General features: G+C 48.5%; 1 protein-coding gene across 20 annotated transcripts in view; it reads left to right on the forward strand.

Annotated features, from left to right (window-relative positions):
- The window catches only part of Bin1 (bridging integrator 1), a 61,119-nt gene that overhangs the window by 655 nt on the left and 33,067 nt on the right, over positions 1 to 27,397 (forward strand). Inside the window, exons 1-2 of one of the 20 annotated variants that reach the window (XM_031365240.1) lie at positions 20,101 to 20,172; positions 22,378 to 22,425. The exons of 18 other annotated variants lie outside the window; for them this stretch is intronic. Coding sequence is in view for 1 of the 2 variants with exons in the window: in XM_031365235.1 (XP_031221095.1) it covers positions 20,161 to 20,172 (12 nt within the window). In the remaining variant the exon portion in view is untranslated. Of the gene's footprint in view, positions 1 to 20,044; positions 20,173 to 22,377; positions 22,426 to 27,397 lie in introns of those variants that run through there. One more of the 20 variants, XM_031365235.1, reaches the window with a different exon arrangement.

A 27,397-nucleotide genomic window follows, 5' to 3' on the forward strand; every position in this document is an offset into this window, starting at 1 on the left:
GAGCCTGTCTTCTTGCCTCTAGGGCCGAATGCGTCCCAGACTTCTAAGGCTGTACTTTCTTTCCCAGCTGGCTAGTGCGTACGCCCACTGCCCTCTTTTTTCTACCGCCTTTCTACCTTAGTCCCTGAAGGGGATCGCTTTCCTTTTTTCCAAGAGGTGCCTGCGGCCTAGAAGGTCCCGCCCAGACCCGCCGGGTAGCAGATTCTGCACCCCTCGCCCCAACAGGGCTTTGGCGGTTCCAGCCGCTGGAGAGAGTGGTGGTGGGAGCTCAAGGCTATCCGGTGGCCCAGAGAGGGGTGTGGAGGGCGCCACAGGAAACCCTATCCTTGTTATTTGAGAATATTCTGGGTTTTTTGCAGGGGAAGGGACCAGAGCTTCCTGGGACACCCTGACTGTGCAGGAAATGCAGGGATTGGGGGCGGGGGTCCTTCGCTGGCCTGCCTTTTACCCCACGCCGTCCCTGGCTTATTGAATTGGATCACGCCAGCTGCTGACGCCACTTCCCCTGCCAATTCCGACTATGAAATCTGAGATTGTACAATCTGTGCTTCTGCCAGGGATAGCCCCTCATGGCTCTATCTGGGCCGGGGCCTGGTGGGGACAGGGACAGGCTTGCCTTTTTCTGCCCTTCTTGGGCTGTTTATAAACAATGACTTTTGCAGCTGAGAGCTGTGAGCTCCCCAAGGATGCAGCCACGTGATGGGGGGCGGGTAGATCTTCCTTAGAGCCCTACTCCTCATCCTTGTGGTTACTAGCTAAGAAGAGGGTTACTGTGTCTGGGAAGGCTCTTGCTAATCCCCTGATCTGGCCAGCTCTCCTTTCTCCCTCATCCAGGAGGAAAGCAAAGAGAGAGAGAGAGAGAGAGAGAGATTAGGACCCCTTCTGTAGTCTGTGGGTAGCTGAGGAGACCCGGGTGACCCAGCTGGAACTATAGTCAGATACAGCCACCATGCCACCCTAGCTCCCGGTGACCTAGTAATTCATCTAAGGTGCCTGGAGCCTGCTTCCCACCCCTAAAGGAAATGAATGGAAATATTGGGAGTAAGCTGAGACAAGTTCCCAACCCCCACCACACGAAGACCAACTTCATTATGGCAGCTCGCTATAGCCAGCATGCCCCTCTTTCCAGATGCATTTGTTTTGTGTGTGTGTGTGTGTGTGTGTGTGTGTGTGTGTGTGTGTGTGTGTGTGTTTTAGCAGTAGCCTCCTTGATACAACTCTGGGAGCCTCAAGCATAGGCTGTGTTCCTTTCATGTAGATGACCCTGTATCATTGGGCCACTGAGCAGCCATCTCTCTTTTCAGTGCCTGCTCAGAGGCTTTGGGCAGTTGGCTGACAGCTGGTTGGCTATGGACCATGGCTACGGCCAACAGCTGGTCTTGGCTGAGCCTAGGCTTCATGGACCTGCACTCGTCTTTGGCCACATTTGCTCTCTGTCCCATGGGCATTAGTTAGGGACCATTTGCCCAGGGAAAGCTAAGACAGTCTGATGGGATCCTGAGACAGCAGCCTGTTTCCCATCCTCTTCCTCCTTGGCCTGCTACGGGCGCTGCTTCAGGAAGCCCTGTGCCTTACCTAGACGCTGTTCTCTTCCATTTGTTTTTCTGACACTTGGAATGTACATTTGTCACAGCTTGGGTACACTGACTGGGCTGACTCTCCAGTATCTTCTAGTGGTGGTCTGTATCCTGTTCAATGCCCACTGCTAATGGAACCTCAGTCCCATTGCCTTACAAGCGGTCCTGACACTGGACCTACCTTCCTTGGCCAAATAAACTAGCCACAGGGCGATTTTAATCTTTTTATCTTTTATCATTATAGAAGGGCATTTTTCTGAGTGAGGATAACATCTGCCGTGGTGGAAAGCAAGGGAAAGTTAGGGAGATAGCTCAGTTGGAAAAAGTGTTGGCCACACAAATATGAAGATGTGAGCTCCATCCCAGGTCTGGGATCACAGCTTAGTGATATAAGCGAGCTCCAGGATCAGTGAGAGCGCCGAGCGCTGGCCTTTACACGAATGTGCATACGCAGAATACAGTAAAAAGAAAGCCTGCCCTATATTTGCTTAGGAAGAAGGGTCCTATTCCCTCCCGTTTTTTTCTTCCCAACTTCTCAGCCCTGACACCCCTGGAGACTCAGTGACAAGAAAGGCCAGGGTGCCCTCTGGTGTCATGGGGTCCTGTGTAGGTCACAGAGCCACCTTTCTGCAGACCTTTGATTCATCTGCCTCCTTCACTGCCCTGGGCAGATCTGTGCTTGCTTGTTACCCCTTTTGTGTCTGTCTGGCTCTGGTGGGTGATTAGTGGATGCTTAGGGGTGAACGTGGGTACTTGGGTGTTTGATCCTGGAGCCCTGGCTGGCCCAGACCTGGGAGTTAGCTGGTTGTGTTTTCTTCTACTTTCCTGGCTGCACAGGCCAAGGGCCTTGTCCTAGGTTGAATCCCTGCATGCTGGGCTGCTTCAGGCAGGAAGCGTATTGTTCGGGCCTACATGGTATTTATTCCCTTACTGCTGCTGTGTGCCCGCTGTGAGCGAGTGTGCCTGGAGCCTAGGCCCATGGACTTCATGAGGTCATCTTCCCATTGCATTTGGCTTAGCTGACCCTCTATAAATGACTGTGTCCATTTTTGGGCCTCAGAAGGGTGGCTAGGCAAAGCCAGTTTAGGGTGGAGGCTGGGTCAGATGACAAGAGGATTAGAGGTTGGCGAGCTGGGCCCTTGGGGGATGGGGTAGTTGGGGAAAAGGACAGCTGGGGTGGGGGTGTGGAATCTTGACCGCCCTAGTCTATGGCCTAGGAGTCCTCAGGGAAGAGTACGTGAGGGAGCCTGGGCTTTGCTCTCACAGTATTGGGCCAGTGGTTGAGTCTTGGGTTATGGTGGGAACACACAAAAAGGGAATGTTTCTTTGATAGCTGTGGCTATCCCTGGGCATACTTGGAGGGGTGCAAACGAGGGTGTTTGGAACACCAGTGAGAGTGGGAAGTCCGCGGCTGTCACTGCACAGCACGTCTCTGGCACGTGAAGCAGATGCTCAGCAAAGGAAGGGGCAGCCGTGGTTATTTATAGGACCTTGACCCTATGGAGGTAAACTGCACCATATTATGCCCTGTTATGCCACCCTGACACATGGCTGCGAACTTCACTGTGTTCCTCTGCATGGTCAAGGTCTTCCCATGTCGGAGGCACATCAGACTTCTTAGTATGAGCTGGGTTTGAGCATAAAGCTTCTGGTAGTGACCCAAAGAGTAGCTTGGCTCCCTGGAGGAGCATGTGTATGTCCCCTTTAACAGAATGGGCTTTTGGCTGCATAGTGCTGACTGCCTGCTAGAAACACATAGCCCTTGCAGCCGAGGTCACCTGGGCCACTGGTTTTACTTACACAGGCATGTCTCCAGTCTGAGGACCCAGCCTGAAGCTGCTGTAATTTCATGAAAGGCATCTTGTACATCCCCCTTTCTATCTCTCTTGTTTCCCTCTAGAGCCCTCTCTTAGGCTGGACCATCTCTTTTCCTCTATTTCTGAAACTCAGTGTACTGGGCCTCTCTCCTTGAGCTTGGACAGGCTCTGCTGAACCTCCAGCCTGGATCAGATTTCCTGAAAATTCTTTATGTAAATGGTTTCTATTCCCTGCAAGATCCTGCATCCTGTATGGGGTGTTGGGTACCTGGGAGTGGGGCCAGGGGAGATGCTCTGCAGACACTGGCCTCAGGAGGGTATAGAGGAGCTGTAAGCATGTCCATGGGGTCTTCCTGCCCCCCTGCCCCCTCATGCCTGGGGGCCTCAGTACTATACTGGCTTTGGCAGGGGTGGAAGCCAGGCTATTGCTATTATATTGGGGGATGGTAGGTAAGGGAGAGCCTGCTGTATGCCTAGGGTATTGGGATAGTGTGAGGAATAAAGGCCAGTGAGGATGGTGAGAATTTCAGTTCCGTGAGAGGAAAGGTGTGGCTGGGTGAAAGACTCAGGCCAGATTTAATTAAGTGTTGCATGCTGGGGTGGGAATCTGTGCACCCCAGAGAGTCTCCCAGCAGCAGAGGTAGAACCACTTTCAACCGCTTCCTCACAGTTCATCCTTTGAGGTCCCCATGTGGCCTTCCTGTGCTGGCTTCTGTCCTGGGTGGCCTTGGGTCCATTCTTACCCAAGTTGTGAGGCTGGGACAATACCGAGAAAGCTTCAGTCCTCCGCTGCTGCAAGTCAGGGATGTGCATCATATAGCTTGTCTCCTGAGGTAGATTTTCTATTCTATATATCACCCTGGGAGGTAGCTGAGAGCATGGGGCTTCTAGGTCCCCCTGACTGGCTGCAGGATCTTCATCAGGTTGCGGGTACTTCCAGACCTCCCCAGCATTACGCTGCGGATAAACTGGAGATTAACGATAGCTCTCTTCACAGACAAGAGTGTGAAGAACAGGAAGCCTCTGGCTGATGCATGTTATATAGTACATGCTCATTACATACCAGCTAAGGAGGTAGACTGATGTCACAGAACCTCCTTGGGAAGCCTCTTTCCCTACAAGGCCCACTACTCAGATCGCTCCCTGGGAGTATCCATTGTAGGCCTCTGTAGACAGCTAATCCCGGCTGAGCCTTTGACTGGTTAGGGCTTAGGATAATAGCGTGTGTGTGTGTGTGTGTGTGTGTGTGTGTGTGTGTGTGTGTGTGTATGTGTGAGTGTGTATGTGTGTGTGTGTATGTGTGTGTGTATGTGTGTGTGTGTGTGTGTATGTGTGTGTATGTGTGAGTGTATGTGTGTGTGTATGTGCATGTATGTGTGAGTGTATATGTGTATGTGCATGTGTGTGTATGTGTGTGTATGTGCATGTGTGTGTGTATGTGTGTGTGTATGTATGTGTGTGTATGTGTGTGTGTATGTGTGTGTGTACATATGTACATATACTGTGTACTGTGTGTGTGTTTATGTGTGTGGTATATATGCACATGAGTAAGCGTTGTGTATAGAGGCAGTCTTGATGGCAGAAAGTCTTTGACTTTGATTCAGAATATTTTAGAGTTAACTCAGCTCCTACAAATAATCTAACCTGGGCCCCCTTCTCTGGTCTTCTGTTTCTTGACACTAAAGGAGTGGTGATGAATTTCCATATCTATTCTAGAGGACATGTAGTACCCACTGTGCGCTAAGCATGGGGGAGGTGGAGCTGATGTCCTAGCTGGAGACATACCTGGTCATCACCCATGTGGTCACAGCAAGGACATGTTCCATTTGTGGAGCCCTGTTGGCTGAGCTTGGGCCTTTATATGTGACGACAGATGTGGGTGTCTGGATAGATGAGGAAGGCTAGGGGGAGCTTCTAGTCTCCAGGTGAGAAGCCACCTCTAGTCGTGGGGACTTCCTGTTGGGTGTGTGGTGTGGTGTGTTTTCCTAAAAGCCGCCTCTTTGGCAAACTTCCACTAGGTCTTACCCTATTATGCAAAGGACACCAATCCTAAAATTTTATACCACAGAGGGACGAGCTGGGACAGATGTGTATCTTGGCTTGGGTGTTTGTGCAGGGCCAGGTGGGTGGGTGGGGTGCCTATTCAGGGTGGACTTTGGGGCGTATGGGAGAGGCACCTCACTAATGCTACCAAAGGTCTCAAAGATGGCCTGGACTGCAGGGGTCCACTCGCAAGATCCCATCCAAGCAATGCTGCAGTGGACGACCGAAGGCTGAGTCATCATCCTGTAGCAGCACTATGTTCCCGTCCTTGGGCAGATCATGCTAGTCTCCATAACCTCAGTCTCCCCTTCTGAGACACAGTTAACAAAACCTACTTCCTCGCATACTTGGAAAGTTGAAATGGAAGTCTGCACAGAGGCTGCTAGGCCAGGCCGGACCGGAGAGCCCCCAGTAGGACTGATTTAATCTCTCATTGTTCTAACAGCACAGAAAGGGATTCCTGGAGGGAAGGTGTGGTACGCAGGCCTCTAAAGCCCCCTGTAAGAGGCTACCACCTCCTAACTGCATATGCCATTAAGGGGTCAGGGGTCAGGGCTGGCGAAGAGAAAAGCCGCTCTTCCTGCCCAAGGGAAGCTTCATCTCATATCATTAATAATAATAGCCACGAATAATAAATACCTTTGTCTTGCCATCATTGCTGCGGTATTCCGAGTCTCAGTGAAGAAACCGAGGGGCTGCAAGGTGTCTTGGGAAATAAAAAGGCACTTGTCATCAAGCCTGACCGCCAGCGTTCTATCCCAGGTCCCCGGGGGATTCCATGTGTCGTAAGAAGAGGGCTGACTTCCACATGCGTGCCATGGTGCGTAAGCACACATGCCCACGTGGGTACACATGAATGGATGAATGAGCGGACAAGTGAGCAGATGTAATAGAATTTATCTTGAAAAGAAAGAAGGGCTGGAGAGATGGCTCGGTGGTTAAGAGCACTGACTGCTCTTCCGGAGGTCCTGAGCTCAATTCCCAGCAACCACCTGGTGGCTTACAAACATCTGTAGGTGGGATCCGATGCCCTCTTCTGGTGTGTCTGAAGAGAGCAATGGTGAATAAATAAAAAAAAAAAATAAAAAAAAAAGGAAAAAGAATCTGTTTCTGTAGTTGACATTTCAGACTCTCTCTGGCCCATCCAGACTTATGGACTGTCACCTCTCCTGAGGTGAGGTGGACTTTGGCTCCTGAAACACTTGACCCCTAAATAAGATGTAACCCTCATCCCACTTGGGGTGAAAGACCCGGGTTTCCGGAGCAAGACTGAAGGTGACAGCTCAGTCTCACAATGGGTGCTGGAGGCCAGAGGACCTTAGTTTTGGGAACAAGGTGTCTCGTGTTCAAACCCGGAGCTTGCTGTCAATGAGACCCCTGCATCTGCCTCCTCCAGTGTCAGAGTTACTGGTGCACACTGCTGTGCCTGGGATTTATGAGGGATCCCGGGATCTGAACTCTGGTCCTTAGGTTTGCATTTGCCGACGGAGTCGTTTTTTTCCAGTTCAGAAACTCTTTTTTATTCTAAATTATATACTGTATTCTTTAGTTCCTGTCATTGCTACAAAAATTCCTTTTATAAAATCACTGAGGTTTTAAAAAATGTTCTGGGGGAGGAAATAGCTATGCTGTTGACCCTATGTAAGCTAGGAAATCTTTCCTAGCTCTGCTAGGCCTGCTCTGGGCCTGGCCCTGCGGCCCCTGTGGTCTGGGCCTAGACTGGAGAGTAAATCCTGTCTCTGCTCTCAAGGGCAAGGTACTGTCTCCTGCCTCTGTGGTGTCTAGACCTCCAGCTCAGCACACAGCAGCTTATTCTAAGCATGAAATCACCCCAAAGGTCCTTAGAAAATGGATTTGAGGATACCCAGTGTGCAAATGTCCAAGTCTTCCGGCGGTCAAGTGTGTTACATAAATTAATGTAATATTTGCCTAGAAACTAACCATGCATATCATCCTATGTGCTGCTAGCTCTCTCTAGATGACTTAGAGTGCTCAATTCGGTGTGGACACATGGCTCACATACCGTATATCATTCAGGATACAACAGCAAGAAAAACCATCTGTATGTGTTCAGACCCCATCTTGTCTTTTTGAAATGTTTTTGATATTCAATTTGTTGAATCTGGGGCTCCTAGAATCAGAGAGCCAGTGTACTTATTGCCAAAGGATGCATGACTTCTGACGTCAGGAGACGGTGCTGATGCCCGACAGGCCTGGAGGCTGTGTTTCAGAGTGGAGAGGAGGGACGCTTGCTGCAGGACTAGACTAGAGGATGCTATCCCACCCTACTCTGCCATGTTTGGGTCATCTGGGCCTCCCTTCCTCCATGGTCAGATGGATGAGTAAATAACTTAGGCATGTCGTGGAGTCAAATCTCAGCAAATGGCTGCAGATCTGCTGTCTGGTCAGATGGTTCTTGTGGCTGGTCAGGGCGGCGTGGGTGTATGTGCATGTGCATGTGCATATGCGTGCGTGCATGTGTGTGTGTGTGTGTGTGTGTGTGTTTGTGTGTGTGTGTTGGGGTGGGGACACTGCTTGCCTTTAGGTCAGATGACAAACAGGACCTTAGTCCTCAGCAGAGGAATGCCCTATATGAGCAAACTAACAAGAGACAAAAGTACTGGGCTGTATGGACCAAGGGCTGGGACAGTGTGATTTGCTAGGCCTGCGACCTCACAGCTACAGCCGATGGGTTTCCATCCTTAGAGGTTGTTCTTAGCCTTTTTTTTTCTTTCTTCCAGACCCTGCACTCTGTCTTACTTTCTGCCTCAGATCCCAAGTTTCACAACAGATGGATTGGGGTCAGAACATGGGGTTTGGAGGGAGCCTCAGACTATCTCCGGGTATTTCTGTTAAAAGGGCATTTGTGTCTCTAGTGTCCTTTGGAAGGATGCCTAAGCTGCATCATCTTCCCACTGCAGTGTGAGGGCCCTGCACTAAGCTGAGCCCCAGGTCATCATGGGAGTGAGTGGGTGGCCGCAGACAGCAGCTACTATAGGTCTAGCTAGGGAGGTCTTCCCCCTGTCAGAGCTGCTGCAGATCCTAGACCTTTCAGACTATCCCAGGCTCCAGAGCTGCTGCAGACCATACTGCCACAGGCTCTGTTCCTTAGATAGCCACCCTGGCACCATGTCAGGACAACCCCTGCGGATTCTTCATGTTGTATGCATCATATCTGACCTGAGTTAAACTCTGGGGAGAATGTAGTTCACTTGAGCTAAGGTTGTTCCTCTCACTGAGCACCTGGTCATTATGGGTCAGGAGGCTGAGCTGCCCACCTCTCACACAGTGCCCCCCACAGCGCTGGATGATCTGGAGAGGCTGCAGAGAGGAGGTAGACCCGAGGTGAGCTCCAGGACAAGGTGGAAGGTTCCAGGCAGTCACGGAAGTAGAACCTTCAAAACCTGTTTGAGATGGAAAGTTAATGCAGTTGGGAGGATAAGGGCCTAAGGCTGAGAAAAGGTAAATGGAGGCCAGGTTGGGGAGGTAACCTTGGCTTTGCCTCAGACTAGGGCTAGCTGGCGCTTGCATGTGTGTGCGCATGCGTGGAGGTCAGAGGTCAACTTCAGGACGCTGTTCATCGTTTTCTTTTTTAAATTGATTTTTAAGCTAATGAATTAATCTCGAATGCATATTGTGTGAGTGAAGGTTTGTGTCATGGAGTGTGTGGAGATTTGGAGATAACTTTTGGAAGTTGGTTCTCACCTTCCACTTTGTTGAAGATGGGTCTCTAGTTTCTGCTGCTCCTATGTGTCCTCCAGGTAGTTGGCCCACAACCTTCAGACAATTCTCTGTTCTTTTCTCCTCTCTCACTGTAAGTGTGCTGGGATTACAAATACGCATTACTACACCAGCCTGTCTGTCTGTCTATCTGTCTGTCCGTCTCTCTGTCTGTCTATTTATCTATAGCTCTATCTACCTATCTATATATCATCTATCTATCTATCTATCTATCTATCTATCTATCTATCTATCTATCTATAGCTCTATCTATCTATAACTCTATCTATCTCTATCTATCTATCTATCTATCTATCTATCTATCTATCTATCTATCAATCATCTATCTACCTATCCATCACCTATCTATATATCTATAACTCTATTTATCATCTATCTACCTATCTATTACCTATCTATATATCTATAACTCTATCTATCTATCTATCTATCCATCTATCCATCCACGGGTTTCAGGTGGCTATTGCCTTTAACCGATGGCCCATCTTCCTGGCTTGTTCTTACCTTGGTTTTGTGAGATAGGGTCTCTCATGGTTTGGAACTGGCCAAGTAAGCCATGCTGGCTGCCTAGTGGACCCCAGGGAGCTGCCCGTCTCCACCTTCCAGAACTGGGGTTGTCAGTATGTTCTACTGCACTCTGACTCTTTTATGTGGGTTTTGAGGATCAAATTCAGGTTCTTTTGCTCCTGTGGCAAACACTTCACCTGTTGGCCTGTGCTCCTGTCCTCTTGGGCCATGCCCTTTAGCTTTCTTCCTTGGGTGTATCTGGAAACATTCTGTCTCCCCAGCTTGTGCTCAACCAAACATTCAATATCTTACTGACTCCAGGCACGGAGACCTCAGGATAGCTGGGGAGAGGAAGTGAGCTCCTCATTCCCAGGGGGAGTAACTTTGGCCAGAGTAGAAGCAAGCTATTTCTAAGAGGCCTAAGGGCCATGGGTTAGATGAGGCTAGCAGATAACCTCCTGTATGTTTGGTCCTGCTTATGCCTTCTTAAAGGCCCGTTGGAGGGGTATGAGGGTGTAGAGGCAGGGGTTGTACGAAGAGGGGATGGCACAAGTGGATCTGCTGAGCATGGATGTCAGGACCCACTCACCCTCTTTAGCCATTGTCCTAGAAAGGCATGAGACTGTCTCACTCTTGGTCCTGTCAGCTGTGGCCATGCCTGGCTGTAGGTGCAGATCCCAGGGTGGAGATGACGATAATGAATTCTGTTGTATGGAGGACTATAACGTTGTCGGCTGGTGAAGAGGAGAATGTTTCCATGGCTACCTTGGTTAGAGGGGCTTTGCTGGGGCATTAGGGCCGGAATGGGGATAGGGTGACAGGGTGGCCTTAGCTGGCTCATCCCTTTTCTAACAGCTGCAGCTTCTTTCTTTGGACCTTTTTCTAAGTTCAGCCTCTCCCTGGGACATCAGCCAAGATGCCTGGGCTCTGGCAGACCTGGGCCTCACCGCTGAGCCTTGGGTACTGGACCAATACCCAGAGGTCTTCGGTGGACCCCATTTCATGCTTACAGATTGCTCCATTTTCCCTGTTTCTTAGGTCCAAGAATGCATGAGCTGTTCTATCCCATGTAGCACTATCCATGGGACCAGCCCAGGGATCAGACATGCATGGTGGAGTAGATGGGGGGTTTGATTTAGATGGGACCATGGGCAGGGAGGCTGGGAGATGGCTGAAGCTGATAGGATGAAAGGGAGAAAGAAAATTTATCGGTTTCTTAAAGATAATTGAGACGATTTCGCTTTCAGGGAGAGGGGAGAATTGGTCTTGTGGACTTGCTTGTTCTCTGAGTCCATTTTTTATCTAAAAAGGGAGAGGAGGGAACCTATCCCCAACCCCACCCTGTCCCCCTTCTCCTGACAGGATTAATCTGCTCCACCTCACAGAGATCCTGGGAAGGCTGCATTGGTCTTCAGGTAGCCACCACTGCAGCCTTGTGTTTTCTCTGTGGTTGTGGTGGGTTTCTAGGAATGGAACTCCTGTGCTGTATATGGCTCCAGGCTGGAGCTGCAGGTGGAGGAAGCAGACAGAGCTCTCAGTATGGTCTCTCTCCTTCCCCTTTCTGTGTAGGGAAGCCCTGGGAATTCCTCCTTCTTGAGTCTCATTTTGGGCCCAGGTTGGTTTTGCCCACTGAGAGAGAGAGAAAGAGAGAGAGAGAGAAAAAGAGAGAGAGAGAGAGAGAGAGAGAGAGAGAGAGAGAGAGAGAGAGAGAGAGAGATGGGAGTGGAGTGGAATATATACATACATGGAGGTCAGAAGGAGGATATTGGTTGTCCTGATATATCGTCCTCAGCGTTATTCCCTTGAGACAAGGTCTCTGAACTTGAAGCTAGGTTGGCAGTCAGCCTGTCCTGCTATATCCTCCTTAGCCACCCACTCAGTGCTGGAGTTAAGGACTGGAGCCCCGGTCCTTACGCTGTCTCTTACAGACCTGGCTCTGCCCACCTTGTGCTGTCCTTCTCTTGAATACAGGGAGTGAGAGGATGGGCGAGGGAAAGTGTCTCCCCTAGAGCAAATGACAGAGCTTCTATGTTTTTTGGATAGAACCCCGATGTGGTCAGGGTCTTGCTACCTTGAAGGCTAGCACTCCAGAGAAAGTGAACCACACCCTGTACTGTGTCAGGGATTTCTCCATGACCCTGGACTTCCTCTCAACTCCAGAAATGTGCCAGGGTGAATAAACCGGGGTATTCTTATGAATAAAGGTCTCCAGAGGTTCAGTGATGGATATGAATAAGGCTGTCCTGGTCTGTGGTGTGGTGATAACAGCTGGGTCAAGAAATACCCACCATCTCCCATGAAAGGTTGGAGACTCTAGGAGCCATTAGTGGCTGGCAGGGGACTTAAAGATTAGTTTCATCAGTACAGACTGAATCTTGTCCCCAACTGAGGGGCAAACCCTCCCTCTAGTCCCTTTGACATTGGCAAGGTTACTTGTGGAGGACAGTATCCTCCATGGTAGAGCTATTTGTCAGTCCAGGATGCCTCAGGTCAGGGAGGCAGCCTTTTACAAGGTCTGTGGTGGCACCTTAGACCAGCGTGGGTATGTGAGGCTGCTCTGTGCCCTCCACCCAAGCTCTTGGCTTTCATGGTACATCCAGCCCCAGCTTGGGATCCAGATAGTGGGGCCTGAGGCTTAGAGGAGAGGGAGGAAGTAAGTAAGTCAGTTCTTGCAGGGGGCCAGCCCCAGGTCACACTGCCCCTACCAACTGTTGGCCAAGGGCCAGCCAGCCTGTGGAATTTGCTGGGTTGCAGTCTATTTCCAACCTCAGTCCTTTCTCCTGCCTTCTGCTTTGGGCTCATTCTTACACTAGCAACTGTTGCATTTAAGCAGCAGCCCTGTGGGCAGGGGCAGCTAGGGGCCAGTAGGACAGTCTGATCAGGGGGTATGTGACGATTGGGTTTGGGTTCTGAGACCTCTGTCCTCTCTTCTGCTAGGGAGTCCATGCCACCCTCCCTTGGCTCAACATCTAAGCCCTTCCACCATAGGAGGCTGTGAAGACCGGATGGTGGGACCAGACTCTTGGCAAATGCTCTACAAGAGTCCTGACACCATAGAGGGGAATGTCTGCTGCAGAGGAGAAGGGACTGGGGTGACTTGCCCAAGCCTGCAGCACAGTGACCCTCCTGGTTGCTCCTCGTTCTGCTTCTCTGAGCTGGTGGACTCCTAAAGTGTTGAACTCAGTGGTGTTCAGGGCCCCAGGCAGAAATCATGCAAGGCATTCAGTTTGCAGTACTAGCCAGGCAATGCTCAACCTCTCTGAGCCTCTCTTCACACTTTGCTGCTGTGTTCATTAGGACCTGGAGTGTGGGGCCATGGTAAAACCACACAAGCTGTCCGAGCCTTTTCCCCTCAACCCCCCTCGACTCGCATGTAGAGGTAGGTCAGTGGCTTCTCTGGCCTCTGCACTCTCTCTTTAGTTTTCTTTTTGCCTACTGTGCTTTCTAAGGCACGTTCTTTGCCAAGACAGGAACAATTGGGGTCTGGTTATGCAGCCCAGGCTGGTCTTGAGCTCACAGTCCTCCTGCCTGAGCCTTCCAAGTGCTGGGTCTACAGACAAGCACCCCCACACCACTGATTATTCCCTTATAGGAAGAAATTATGGAAAGTTGCAAGAAAAATATGAATTGCCATGTTTTTTTCTTTCCTGTGTGTTTGTGTGAGTTCACATGTGTGGGCATACATGTATTGGTCAGAAGTCAACGTCGGGTGTCATTTCTCAGGTACCCCGTTTCTTTGAGACAAAGGTTTTCACTGTCCTGGAGCTCTTTGATCCAACTAGGCTGGCTAATTATCGAGCTCCACATATCTCCCTCTTCCCCACCACCCCAAGCTAGAACAACCGGCATGTACTACCATGCTGTATAGTGTTTGGGGAAGGAATCGAACTCAGGTCTTCATGTTTGCAAGGGGAAATCACTTTACTAACTGAACCATCTCCCCACGATTCACTCTTGTTGACAAACAAAGTTGACAAACAAACAAACAAACATTACGATATTATGGAATATTGTAATTTTTCAATGCTTCTGTTTTTGTTTTGTCGTGCTGGGAGCGGAACCCAGGGCTTCTGCCTGCTACGGCAGCTGGTACACTGGGCCTTTTGTGTTCATCCGCAGCCCAGGCAGCAGGTGTTGAGGGGGTGGGAGATGATGGCTGAAGAGGCAGATCCACCCCCATGCCTGGGCTGAGAATAAAGCCAAGGAGTGGTGGCTCTGGTGACATATCTGGAGAGGTGGGTACAAGACGATAGCCAGGGGTAGGGCATGTGCCTGTGGGGACTGTGCCCCACCCAATGACAGGCGCTGGGGTCACCCCGTGCCATTCACATTCCTCTGGCCATGCCTGGTTGCCAGCCCTTTGGCCTAGCTCTAGGGCCAGACTATTGAGAGCCCGGTCAGAGCGCCACATAGTGGCTGCTGCTGGTTCTGCGAGACTCTCCCTCCAGGGACAGTCCTTTGAATTTCCCTTTCGCTGGTTTTTGAGGACGGTACTGTCTTATCCTTGTGTGTGTGGCACATGCGTGGAGGCCTCAAGCTGATGATGCTCTCTCTCCTACCTTATTCTTCTAAAGTAGGATCTCAATCAAACCCAGGGCTCACCCATCTTACTTAGCCAACTTGCTGTGGTGGATCCCCTGTGTCTGTGGCTGGGGTTACAGAAAGCTGCCATGCCCACCCAACAGATCCATGGGTTCTGGGACCCCGAATTTCCAGCCTTCTTAATAATATCGCTTTAAGCTCTGGCCTATCTCTGTTTTTTGAGATAGAGTCTCTGAGGCAAGGCTGACTGGGGATCGTCTGACTCTGATCTTCCAGTGCTAGGATGATAAGTATTTCCACCATACCTGGTTTTTTTATGTGGGTTCTAGGACTTGGGTCCTCATACTTCCAGGGAAACCAATTTTACTAACTGAGCTATATCTGCAACCTCTTCACCTTTCTAACCAAGAAGCAAAGGGCAAGAGGCTAAGGTTCTTACAGGACCCTGAAGAATTGCAGCCAAGAAGGCTGCTGGAGGGAGCTTGGCTAGTGGGTCTATCCCTGAGGCTTAGTTGCTGTCTATCCCTGAGGAAGGCTAACCACGAGCTCAAGAGAGCCACAGAGGTGTTGTGGGTCCATGTGGAGAGCTGGGCAAGGTGGGGACTAGGTGGAGTGGGCTGGCTTGGGAAAAGGCTATCCTACCTAGGTGAACATAAAGCAGAGATGACAGGAATGGAACCAGCTGTGACTCCTAGGATGGGGTCTGATCCTTATACCCCCTTATACTTCTTGTCATCTCTGGGCACCTCTCTGCCCCGTGTATCATCCCCGTCTTGGGGAATGACATCCTTTCTTTGATTGTTCAAACCTGGATCCCCCTCCTCCCATTTTTCACATCCTGTTTGGCTGTTCTCACCATTGCGTAGCCATGTTCTGGCCACTGCAATCTTACCTGAATGGATTCCCCGACCTACCCTTTTGAAAGATATCCCCAAGTCGCGAAAACTGATAGAACAGAAGTCAGTCAACATCAGGCTTGATGGGTGGGAGGCTGGCCCAGTTGGTACAGTGTTTACAATATAGACCCGAAGACCCGAGTTCCATCTTTCAGGACCTAGTGCTCACTGATTTAGGTAGACTGTCCAGCTAGCAAGATCCTTGTCACTTCCCCAGTTATTTGCCCCTTGTGAAAGTCAGTGAGAAGATAAAATGACGCTGGAGGGCTGGGAATGTGGCTCAGTTGGTAGAGCATTTATTTGCCTGTGGCCTTGGGTTTTCTCCCTAACATCACGTGAACCAGGGCTGGCGGCCCACACCTGTAATCCTAGGGCTACAGAGGGGGAAACAGAGGCTCAAGGATGGTGACTTAAAGATTCAGGAGCTGAACTGAGATGGTAGCCCTGAGCCTGTGGGTGGAGGAGACCCCTCTACCCTAGGTAAAAATGTATAGGCTCTACCCTATGGCTTTCCCTTACTTTGGGTCCTTCCAGCAGGGGTGAGGGGCTGTCTGAGGGCTGGCGAACATTCTAGTCTTCCATGGATGGAACTCTGTTTCTGGCTTCTTCCCAAGATTGGCATCACGGACACTTGTGTTAACTTTGAAGATGAAGGCAGAGCCGGTGGCTGGCCATTCAGTTGCTGCACTGCAGGAAGCATCAAGGGTTGTTCCTGGCCAGGGTCTTTTCCATCCTGGATTTGTTTTCAGAGGCTGAGATGCTGGATGGGAACTTGATTCTCTCTCCTAAGACCACAGCTGGGGCAGGTGCAAGGCCTTGGGCCCAGCAGCCTGCAACTCTCCCACAGGCTAGCCCCAGTTCAAGCCTTTCTCTCTTTGGTTGCTTTCCCTTCCTTCCTGGAGTTGGGGATTAGGCACAGACACAACTCTGACTTCATTGGCTCCTCGGGCCTAAGCTGTCAGTGACAGGCTCAGTTGCTTTTGCTGGGGCCACTCTGAAGGGATGGAGCGTGCATTTGTTATATACTGGACAAAAGCAACTGGAAGGAAGGAAGAAAGAAAGGAAGGAAGGAAGGAAGGAAGGAAGGAAGGAAGGGAGGGAAGGGAGGGAGGGGGAAGGAAGGAAGGAAGGAAGGAAGGAAGGAAGGAAGGGTTTATGTGATCCATCGTTGTGGGAAAGGCAGGACTTCAACAGCATGAGGCAGCTGGTCAGTCATGTTGCATCTGATGTCAGGAAGCAGGAAGATGAATGCTGCTGCTCAGCTCTCCTTGTCCTGTTTAGTACCCCCAGGACCTCAGCTTATGGAAGGGTGCTGCCTGCATTCAGGGTGGATCTTCCTATCTTAACTAGCCCAGTCTAGAAAATCTTTCTTTCACAGATATACCTAGAGGCTTGTTGCTTGTGATTCTAGATCCTGCTAATCCATTAAGTCTATATGAATCATCGCAGAGAGCTTAGACCCCAGTGTCTGAACTCAGGCTCTAAGGAGACATTGGCAGAGCTTGGCGAGATGAGAAGCTGCCCCTCAAGCAGTCACTAGCTCATGAGACAAGAGCCACCTCCGGGGGCCACCTGGTGATGAAGCTGTTGTCCTGTGTCAACCCTACTTGGTGTGCCTCTGCGTACTCTCTCACAAAATGGCTACCATAAGTCTGCTAGTTACAAAAAAGAAGAAGAGTGGAAGCCAGGGTTGAAGGTGGCCCAGATGGCAGCTTAGATCAAGAAAAGGGTCTGGACAGGCCTGTGAGCATCCCTGAGCCAGAGCCCCCTGTTGGAGGAAAATGATATCTATTGGAACCTCTGACACTAAGCACTGACCAGAGAAGCCTGCAGAAACTGCTGCTTGGTCCCAGCCCCAACAGGGGATGGTCTGGGTGACTGCTGCTCCCGGTCTGTCTCTCTTCCCACATTGACAGATCTGAGCTGCGCTGACACACGACTGCTTCAAGACCACAGACTCCTGGCCCAGTTCTGTGCTCAATAGTGTCTTTGCTTTGGTTCCCTTTCTTGCTTAAAAAATTACTAGTGTGTATGTATGTGTGTCTGTGTCTGTGTGTGTGTGTGTGTGTGTGTGTGTGTGTATGTCTGTATGTCTACTCTCTCCTACCATGGGTTCTGGAGATCAGACTCCCAACCTTCAGGTGAATACTGCAAGAGGTTCTTTCCCATCAAGCTGTCTGGTCACCCTGTCTTGTCTTGTTTAGTTACTTCTTTCATTGTTGTTATAAAATAATCTGACCAGAAGGGACTCAAGGAAGGAGGGGTTAATTGCAGCTTATAGTTTGAGGAGATACAGTTTGTCATAGCAGGAGCCTGAGGCAGCTGGTCCCATTGCATCTGCAGTCAGGAAGCAAGGAGAGATGAATGCTGGCGTGCATTTCATTTTCTCTTAAGTTCATCACCCCAGCTTAGGGGATGGTCCCGCCCATACAGTGGGCGAGTGTTCCCACCTCAGTTAGCCCAGTCTAGAAACTCTCACAGACACCCTCAGAGGTTCTTCTCCTAGGCTATTCTACCTCTGGTCAAGTTGACAGTATTATACAGAGGGCTAGACTCAGGAGCGTGAGACAGGAAGTGAAGACTAAATGCCAGGGGACAAGGATTCCCAGTTCAGCGATACCTACTGGGAAAAAAGGACTGATTCTAGGGTGGAGGCAGGACAGGATAGGAGGAGTCTGGAACATTTTTCATTGCTAGAAAAGAAGGTCAGGAAGATAAATGAGGATATGTCAGAAGGCTCCCACTGGTCACATTTTGGGACATTTAAGCATCAAAAAGAACAATGATAGGAACAGATTCATGCCACAGCGAATGCAGAATGAAAGCATGGGTTCCTGACAGTAGCCTTCCCACCTGCAGAGGTAAGCAGAGAGACTCTTCATAGCCAGGACATGTGGAGGAGTCTGGGCCCCTGTTACAAGTGCTTTTCAGGCTTCTGTGGATGCGCAGAACTCAGGGTGGAGGAGGGGCTGCATGGAGGCTATGTGGAGGAGGGGCACCTAAACTAATTCAGCAGGGTAGGCTGGAGCCTGGAATTCCTCATTGTCACCAGGCTCTTGGCTAATAGTTATGCAGCTGGTCCATAGATTTCCTGCGCTGACTAGTTTTATGTCATCCTGACACAAGATAGGGTCATTTGGAAAGAGGGAACCTCAAATGAGGAAATGTTCCCACCAGATTGGCCTGTTGGCAACCCTGTAGATTTTCTGATTGATGATTAGTGTGGGAGGTTCCAGCTCCCTGTGGGTGGTATTACCCCTGAGCAAGTAGTCCCAGATGCTGTAAAAAAGCAGGCTGAGCAGGCCGAGGAGCAAGCCAATAAGCAGCATTCCTTCATGGCTTCTGCGTTAGTTCCTGCCTTGAGTTCTTGCCCAGACTTTCTTCAGTGATGGACTGTGATGTGGAACTATAGTTGACATAAATCCTTCCCACCCTAAGTTGGTTTTGGTTATGGTATTGTATTACAGCATTAAAACTCTGTGACACCTCCCTTTGATTAGCAAACCTGTGTGTGTGTGTGTGCAGCCACACATATGTTTATGTATGTGTTTGGGTATATGTGCATGTGTGCCTGTAGGCCAACACCAAAATGTTTTCAGTTACTTTCCACCTGATTTGATAAGTCAGGGTTACTCACTGGACCTGGGGCTCACTGATTCTGCTATACCAGCTCTCCAGCTGGCCAGCAAACTCCAGGAATCCATCGTCCCTGCCTCCCCAGTGCTGGAAATCACAGACATGTTCTCCTACACTCTGTTTTTCTATGTGGTTGCTGTGAATCTGAACTTGTGTTTGATTCCATAAAACAGGGCGTGTTGGCCACAGCTGTAGTCTTAGCACTTGGGAGGTAGAGGTAGGAAGATCAGAGGTTCAAAGTTACTCTTGGTTACATAGTGAGTTTGAGCCCAGCCTGGGCTACATGAAACAGTCTCTAAACAAACAAACAACACAAGAAAAAGGTCAAATGTGGCAGATGGCAAGAGTTGACCAGTGGGTATGGAGGAGGGGCGCATACAGTGGAGTGTTGTGTTACATCTTCATCTTTTTACAAGGTCTGTTCTTTCAGAACGAGACTTTGAGGGGGACCTGTGGAGACTGATGTGAAGCATGGGCCTTGATCCCCTCTTCAGACCTTCCACCTTCTTACTGTCAGGAGCCTGGATGCTTGGTGGCTGCCCATATCTTCACCCGGTCCTTGTGAGAGCCAGCCCAGGTGGCTCCAGTGTCCCAGCAGAGATGGAGAGGAGAACCCCTTATCTCTAAGGCAGAGCCAGAAAGAAGAGCATGAGTGTAAGAGAAGGGCTGGAAAGGATCTTTGACGCTAAGGGTCCTTGTAATAGAGGAAGGACCTTGTGGAAACTGTCACTGCTCACCTTTGCCATTGATCTCCCCTCTGAGAGCTTGGCACAAGAGAGCCCTCTGGGACAGAAGAGGGGAGGTGGGAGGATCCTGCACCCCTTCTCTTCCCAGGTACCCACCTCTGGCCACTCCCACATCTCTGGTCTATCTTTTCATATCCCTGTATTTCCCTATAAGGCTTGCAGCTGGCCAGTCTGCCTCTGCCAACCTGGGAGGCCCTTTAAGTTTGGGGTAGAGGGACCCAGGGGGAGGCCCCCACGAGCTCTGAATCAGAATATCTAGCTTGGCTGATCCTAGCTCTGTATGAGAGGGATGTAGGGGCAAGGAGGGACCTGTAGAGGAATACCCTAGAGTATCAGAGAATCAGTGTAAAACTCAGGGGTACCTGGACAGATGGACAGAACTTTGGCCTGATTCTGGGGTCCTTTGCTCATTTTTTCTTCCTATGGGGGAAACCCGTCTGATTTCTCGAAGGGCCTTTTACATGCCTTCCTGTTCTCCCCAGTGTGAGTGTGTGAGGGTATCAGAGTGTGCATCCTGTCTCTGAGGTCCACAACCACAACCGCTGCTGTGTGAAGAAGTTCAGTGGGGAGGGGAGGGAAGACGCCCTACTGGCCGGGTGAAACTGACTCGAAACAGTTTCTCACTGAGGCGACAGCTCAGACTTGCCAGGAGGAGATGATGAAGAAGGTGAAGGCCTGAGGACTTTTTTTTTGAGGGTCTCAGCAATGAGTCCTGGGAGGGAGGTTGGTGAGGGCATGCGCTCATGTCTGTGAGTAGGCATGCCAGGGTTGGCAAAATGGAGTGAGCGGTGGGTGGAGTTCAGTTTCTGCTTCCTACAGCAGGTGGGGTAGCAGAGACCTTCAGTTTTCCTGCCTGGCCTGTGCTTTCCAGTTCCCTTTATCTTTCCTCCTGGGCTCCTGGATTTGATCCTGGGTTCTGGAAAAGAGCTTATTCCTGCCTATCTTCTACCACTAGATTGTGTGTGTGTGTGTGTGTGTGTGTGTGTGTGTGTGTGTGTGTGTGAAAGAGAGAGACAGACAGACACAAGCACACACAGAGAGAAAGAGAGGGTGGGAGTGAGGGAAGGAGGAAGAGAGAGACATAATACATACAGACAGACACACGCACACAGGGAGGGGGAGGAGGGAGGGAGAGAGGCGGTCAGACAGACAGGCACAGAGGGAGAGAGAGGAAGAAAAGAGGAAGAGAGAGGTTGTTGTAGAGTTGCTGGAGGGTTTGGCAGGGTGTCTCATATACTCAAGGAGAATGCTGAGCCCAGAGTCTCTGTTCTTACGCTAGGCCAAGAGGAAGGCCACGCTGGGCACCGGGGGACTTAGAGAGGACTTCCTTCCTTTCCAGAGGCACAGGTGGCTCCAGCAGGCGCTGGCCTTTGTCCAGCAGCTCCTCTCAGCCCTCTCAGGGAAAGTGGGCCGTCTCCTTTTGCTGCTGCAGAGGGGCCGTACAGCTGGATGTTTGCGGAAGGAGGTCTGGAGCCACCGCTGATGTGTTCAGGCAGCTGTTGACAGACACTTCGGCTCCGTTCACATCTGGTCAAGAGCTGAGGATGTGAGGAGAGGAAACCCTGATAGGAGGTGACATTGAGTGGCACTGATAAGGCTTTCTGGACTGCTGGCTCTGGGCCTGTTGAGTGACCTCCTGTGCTGGCAAGCACATCCACGTGGAGGTGTGGCCAGCCTGAGTCTTATCCTTTGTCCTCTTTGTTCCTTACTAAGTGCCACATGCAGGGTGAGTGTGTGGAGCTGTAAGTGACTCTGAAGGTCTGGGGCTTCCTTTTATCATGTGTGTGAATTAGAATCTACATGACACCCACTGGCATTTCCAGGTGTGTGTCCTACCACAAAGAGTTGAACCCCGAACACATGGTGATAGAAATAGACAGTTCCTGAAAAACTAGAAAGATGGGGCTAGGGAGGGGACACACTGCTAAAGCTAAAACGCTCACTACCCAAGTGGGATGACCTGAGTTCAGGTTGTTGGAAGCTATGTAAAACCATATCTGTGATGTCACTAATCTTTGGATAGATAGGGAACAGAGACGGGGAAAAAACCTGGAAGCTTGTAGGGTACTCTAGCATCCAAATGTGGTATAAGGTCAGGTCTATATGGCTTGAGGGACAAACAGTTTACCCACTGAGCCAGTTCTCCAGCCTCGCACATGTCGGGCTGATGCTTCTGGGATCTCTCTCTCTCTCTGCCCTGTTCTCCTACCTCTCCAGTTCCATCTATAACCCGGGATACCTGAGAACCACTGTGGCTACTGTTACTCCGCCCTTCTCATCCTTCAAAGCTCAGCATAATGTCTTATGCTCTTCGGCTACTCCTGGTCCAGGCTGCTCCAGATACTGAGGATCCCTGCTTTTCCATTTCTCTTTCTGTGAGCTCAGCACAAGAGACTCTAATGAGAGGGATGAATGGGCTCTGTCTGTGGGAAGAGGTGCGTGTGTGCGTGTGTGTGTGTGTGTGTGTGTGTGTGTGTGCGTGTGCGTGTGTGTGTGTGTGTGTGTGTGTGTGTGTGTGTGTGTGAATATAGGCTATGGAGGAAGAAACAGTTGGCTATACCTATGTCACTCTAACGGTCTACTCAAGTAGGAAGCTGATGATAAGTGACTTCAGGCAGGTCTAGCAGCCCTTGCTGCCCTCTCCCGTCTGTGGTGGCCTGTTCTGTGCTTACTCTGGACTTGCCTACAGTGTCATGGGCCTTGGCCGAGGCAGCAGAAACATCTGGGTATGTGAGGACACCCTGTTGGCCCCTTTCCTGCTCAGCCCATGTTGAGTGGGTGGGGCTCCCAGCAGTGCAGTGAGATCAGTGGGGAGGGGCGTTTGGTCTCTTAGGCTGTTTCTGAAGCTTTCTTCTTGGTGACATCATGACAGCCCGTCTGAGACTCCCTTCTTGGCTGTCAATAGAGCGTTGGATAGAAGGTAAGGTCCAGTCTCACTGTCTTTGTCCATTTCTTGCTGGTATAAAATACAAGCAGGGTAATTTCTAAAGAAAATGTTTTGGAGTTGAGCACAGTTGATGAAGTGCATGTTGGGTAAGCACGAGGGCCTGAGGTCAGATCCTCAGCACCCACAGAAAAGAAAGAAGGGAGGAAGAAAAGTATTTTAGTCAGTTGGCTGTCATTGTGGCAAATACTTTAGACAGTCAACCTAAAAAAAAAAAAAAGAGGAAAATGAGTCTCTCCCTTAGTTCTGTAACAGCCTGCTTGCAAATACCCTTCTTCCCATCCTACCTCCATTTGCTGGAGATTCTGCCTCTTGGTTAGCTCTTTCCTCTGGACCTTCCCAGCCTTCCTTTCTAGCCTATCTACATTTCGTTGTGTCAGCCATGGATATCCAGAAACACCCTCAGTGCTACCAGGGACCCATAGTGGCCACACTGAGCAGGCGATTTTCACTATCCTTCTTGTCTTCCATTGTGTTCTGTCTGGACTTACTCAGAGTCCTTCCTGTAGCAGCATGCTTACAGGAGCCTGTCCTCCCATCCCAACTCTGTTCACTAAAGATGCCATCTCTTGGTACAGACCCAGAATCCTCCTTTCATCCCTGTCTTAGTCTTTGTTCTACTATAGCCTACTTGCAGGGGCCCTTCCTCCCACCAAGGCTCTACTCCCTGAGAACTCACCTCTTGGTGTGGACCACATCTCCCTAGGTCTTTCACATAACCCTGTCAGCCCTTTCTTCCTAGCCTACCCCATTCCTTTCTGCCACCACTACTAGGGTCCATGAAGCCACATTTACCTAGGATCTAGAGAGAGCAACAGAAATCAAAGAACAAAACACCTACTAAACAAAGATAAGACTAGATATATCAATACCTAGAAACACCCCTATCATCATAACTTCAGACGCCTAAACTCTAGTGCAAAAACACAGCATGAATAGCCATGACAGTGTACCTTCATCAGAACCAAGGCCCTGTTACAGTGGGTCTTGAGAAATGCAATATAGTTAAAACATAAGTCAAGAACTTTAGAACAGCAGTTACGAATATGTTCAAGGATATTAAAGGGGCTATGCATAAGTCCTTTGAACACAAAGAGATAGTTGAATGAACTAATGAAAACAGTTAAAGACATAAAAGTATAAATAGAATCACACACACACACACACACAGAAAACCAAGATGGAAATAAAACAGGAAATGAGTTTAGAATGTCAAACAAAAGCCTTAGAGGTAAGCCTCACCAACAAAATACAAGAGAGGGAAAAGAACCTCAGGCATTGAAGACAAGGTAGAAAAAAAATGTATACTTGAGTCAAATAATGTTGAATGTCAAGAAAACAAAACAAAACAAAAAACAAACCCAAATAAACAAACAAAAAAACCCAGGCCCAAATCTGGGATACTATGGAAAGATTAAATCTAAGTGTAGTAGGAATAGAGGAAGGAGAAGAAACTCAGATCAGAGGCACAGAAAATAATTTCAACAAAATCATAGAAAAAAATTTCCCCAACCTAAAGAAGGAAGTACTTATCAAGACCCAAGAAGCATACAGAGTGCCAAATAGATAGGACCAGAAAAATAATTTCCTACAACACATAATAATCAAAACACTAAACATACAGAACACAGAAAGGATATTAAAACCTGCATGTGAAGAAGACAAAATAACATATAAAGGAAGGCCCATTAGAATAACACCTGGCTTCTCAATGGAGATTCTGAAAGCCAGAATGGCCAGGCTGGTGTTCTACAAAGTCTGAGAGACCACAAATGCTAACCCAGACTATTATACCCAGCAAAACTATTGATCATAATTGATGGAGAAAAAAAATCCCATGATGAAACCTATTTAAACAATTTCTATCTACCAATCCTGTTCTACAGAAGGCACTAGAAGGAAAACTTCAGTCTGAAGCGGCTAACCACACCCAAGGAAACACAGGGTCTAAGTAGTAACAGAACAGTCAATTAAAGAGGGAGAAAAAAACCCATACCATAACAACAAGCTAACAGAATCAGTAAGCACTGCTCATTGGTAACTGTGATGGTTCTTCTTGGTTGTCAACTTGACTAGATCTGGAATGAACTACAATCCAGAAATGGAGGTCGCACATGTGACCCAGATCTTGAGGCTGGAAGACACATGCCTTTAATCTAGATCTTGAGGCACACCTTTAATAACTTTCCCCATCCTTTTACCCTGAGATAATGATGAGGTATGTTGCAGCAGAAAGATGGATCTGGCTTTCTAATCCAATCTGTTAATCTGTGTCTGGACCCTACCTTCTGCTGGAGGTCTACATAGGGACAGTGGAACAAGGAAGGGTTTGTTCTTCTTTCTCTGCTTGCACTTACTTGCCAGCACAACTGTTGGAGCCTGCTTCTTCAGGATTATACAGAAGGCCAGCTGAACCACCCAGCCTCATGGGACTGAGCAACTACTAGATTCTTGGACTTCCCATTCACAGCTGGCCATTGTTGAGTGAGTTGGACTGCAGCCTGTAAGTCATTCCAAAATATTCCCTTTATATATAGACTCACTTCATAAGTTCTGTGAGGCTAGAGAACCCTGACTAATACAGTAACTCTCAATATTAACCATTAAATTCCCCAGCAAGACACAGATTAACAGATTGGATTAGAAAGCAAGATCCATCTTTCTACATGCATCTGACATACATGTAACTGTTATCTCAAGGTAAAAGGAAGCAAAAAGTTATTCCAAGCAAAGGAACCTATGAAGCAAAGCAATCCAGCCATTTTAATATGTTACAGATCAGACTTTAAACCAAAACTAATCAGAGGAGATAGGGAAGAAAGCTACATATTCATCAAACAAAACATCCACCAAGAGGATGATTTATACATCAAATACAAGGGCATGCAAATTCATAAAAAGAAACACTACTATAGCTAAAATCAAATATTGACTCTCACACAGTGATAGTGAGTGACCTCAGTACCCCACTCTTACCAATAGATAGGTCAACCAGACAAACACTAAACAGAGAAATCCTGATGGTAACAGACGTTATACATTAAATGGCCTTAACGGATATCTACAGAACATTTCACCCAAGCACAAAAAATTTCCTTTTATGCACCTCATGGAACTTTGTCCAAAACTGACCACATATTTGGACACAAAGCAAGTCTCAATAGATAAAAGAAGGTTGAAATAACACCATGCATCCTATCTGACCACTGTGGACTAAAGCTAAGTATCAGTAACAATAAAAACAACAGAAATCTTACAAACCCATGGGCATTGAACAACTCTACTAAACGAAAAAAATGAGTCAAGACAGAAATTAAGGAGGAAATCAAAAAAAAATTTTTAGAATTGAATGAATATGAAAATACAACATACCCCAAAACTATGGGACACAGTAAAAACAGTTCTAAGAGGCAGGTTTATAGCACAAAGTGTGTGTGTGTGTCTGTGTGTGTATGTGTGCGCATGCGCGCATGTAAAAGAGACACCGTATGTATTAGTCAGGGTTCTCTAGAGTCACAGAACTTACGGTAGTCTCTATATAGTAAAGGAATTTATTGATGACTTACAGTCTGTAGTCCAACTCCCAGCAATGGTCAGCAGCAGCTGTGAATGGAAATCTAAGGATCTAGCAGTTGCTCAGTTCCATAAGGCAAGCAGGCAGAGAAGAGAGAATGAATCTTCCTTCTTCCAATGTCCTTAAGTAAGTCTCCAGCAGAAGGTGTGGCCCAGATTAAAGGTGTGTGCCACCATACCTTTAATCCCAGATGACCTTGAACTCGGAGATCATCTTGTCTTAATCTTCTAGGATTCATAGCCACTAGGTCTCAAGATCTCCAACCCAAGATCCAGGTCAGAAACTTGTATTTCTCAGCCTCCAGATTAGGCCCACAGGTGAGTCCTCCAATTCTGGATTGTAGTTCATTCCAGATATAGTCATGTTGACAACCAGGAATAGCCACTACCCCATATTAACAACTTAACAATACACCTGAAAGATCTAGAACAAAAAGAAGAACTTATACTCTCAATGGATTAAATGGCAAGAAATAATCAAACTCAGGGATAAAGATCAATAAAATAGAAACATAAAAATCAATACAAAGAGTCAATGAAATGCGTAGGTTCTTTGAGAGCATCAGTAAGATTGATAAGTGCTTAGCCAAATTAACTAAAAGATGGAGAGAGAAGATTAACAAATTAGAGACGAAAATTAACAACCAACACCAAAGAAATCCAGAGACTCATGAGGACAAACTTTAAATATCTGTACGCCATCAAACTGAAAAACCTAACGGAAATGAATAAATTCTTTATATATGACCCACCAAGGTTAAATGAAGATCAGATAAGCAATTTAAACAGACTTAGCCACAGTGGAAAAGAAGTTGTAATTAAAATCTTCCCAATGACATAGAAGCCCAGGGCAAGAATGAACTCAGCATAGAACTCTTTGAGCCCTCCAAAGAAGAATTAACGTCAGTACTCCTGAAATCATTCCACAGCATAGAAACAGAAGGAGGGAACATTGCCTAATTCTTCTCATGAGGTCACAGTTTCCCTGATACCTAAATCAAAGGCTCAATAAAGAAAAAGAAAATTACCAACAAATTTCTCTTAGGAACCGTGGGCCTAGGGAAAAAATCAAATGCTACTGTTTTACTAATAGAATGTAGCAATCAAATGACTCCTAATGGCTTCTGTAATAGTCATAGATCAGTCGCTTTGCTCAGCCAACATCAGAGATGGGCGCTAACACAGAGGCCCACAGCTGAACAATGTGTAGAGAATGAGAGCTTCTGGAGCACTAAGTCCTAAATGGGAAGTCTTTATCAACCTCTCCTTCAAGGCTCAGGGATCTTTTGGGAACAGGAGGCAGAAAGATTGTACGAGCCAGAGGTGAAGGATGATTCTACCAAAATAGTGTTCTTCAGACACCACAAGTCTGAGG

Source organism: Mastomys coucha, unplaced genomic scaffold, assembly GCF_008632895.1.
Source record: "Mastomys coucha isolate ucsf_1 unplaced genomic scaffold, UCSF_Mcou_1 pScaffold13, whole genome shotgun sequence".
Classification (NCBI taxonomy): Eukaryota; Metazoa; Chordata; class Mammalia; order Rodentia; family Muridae; genus Mastomys; species Mastomys coucha.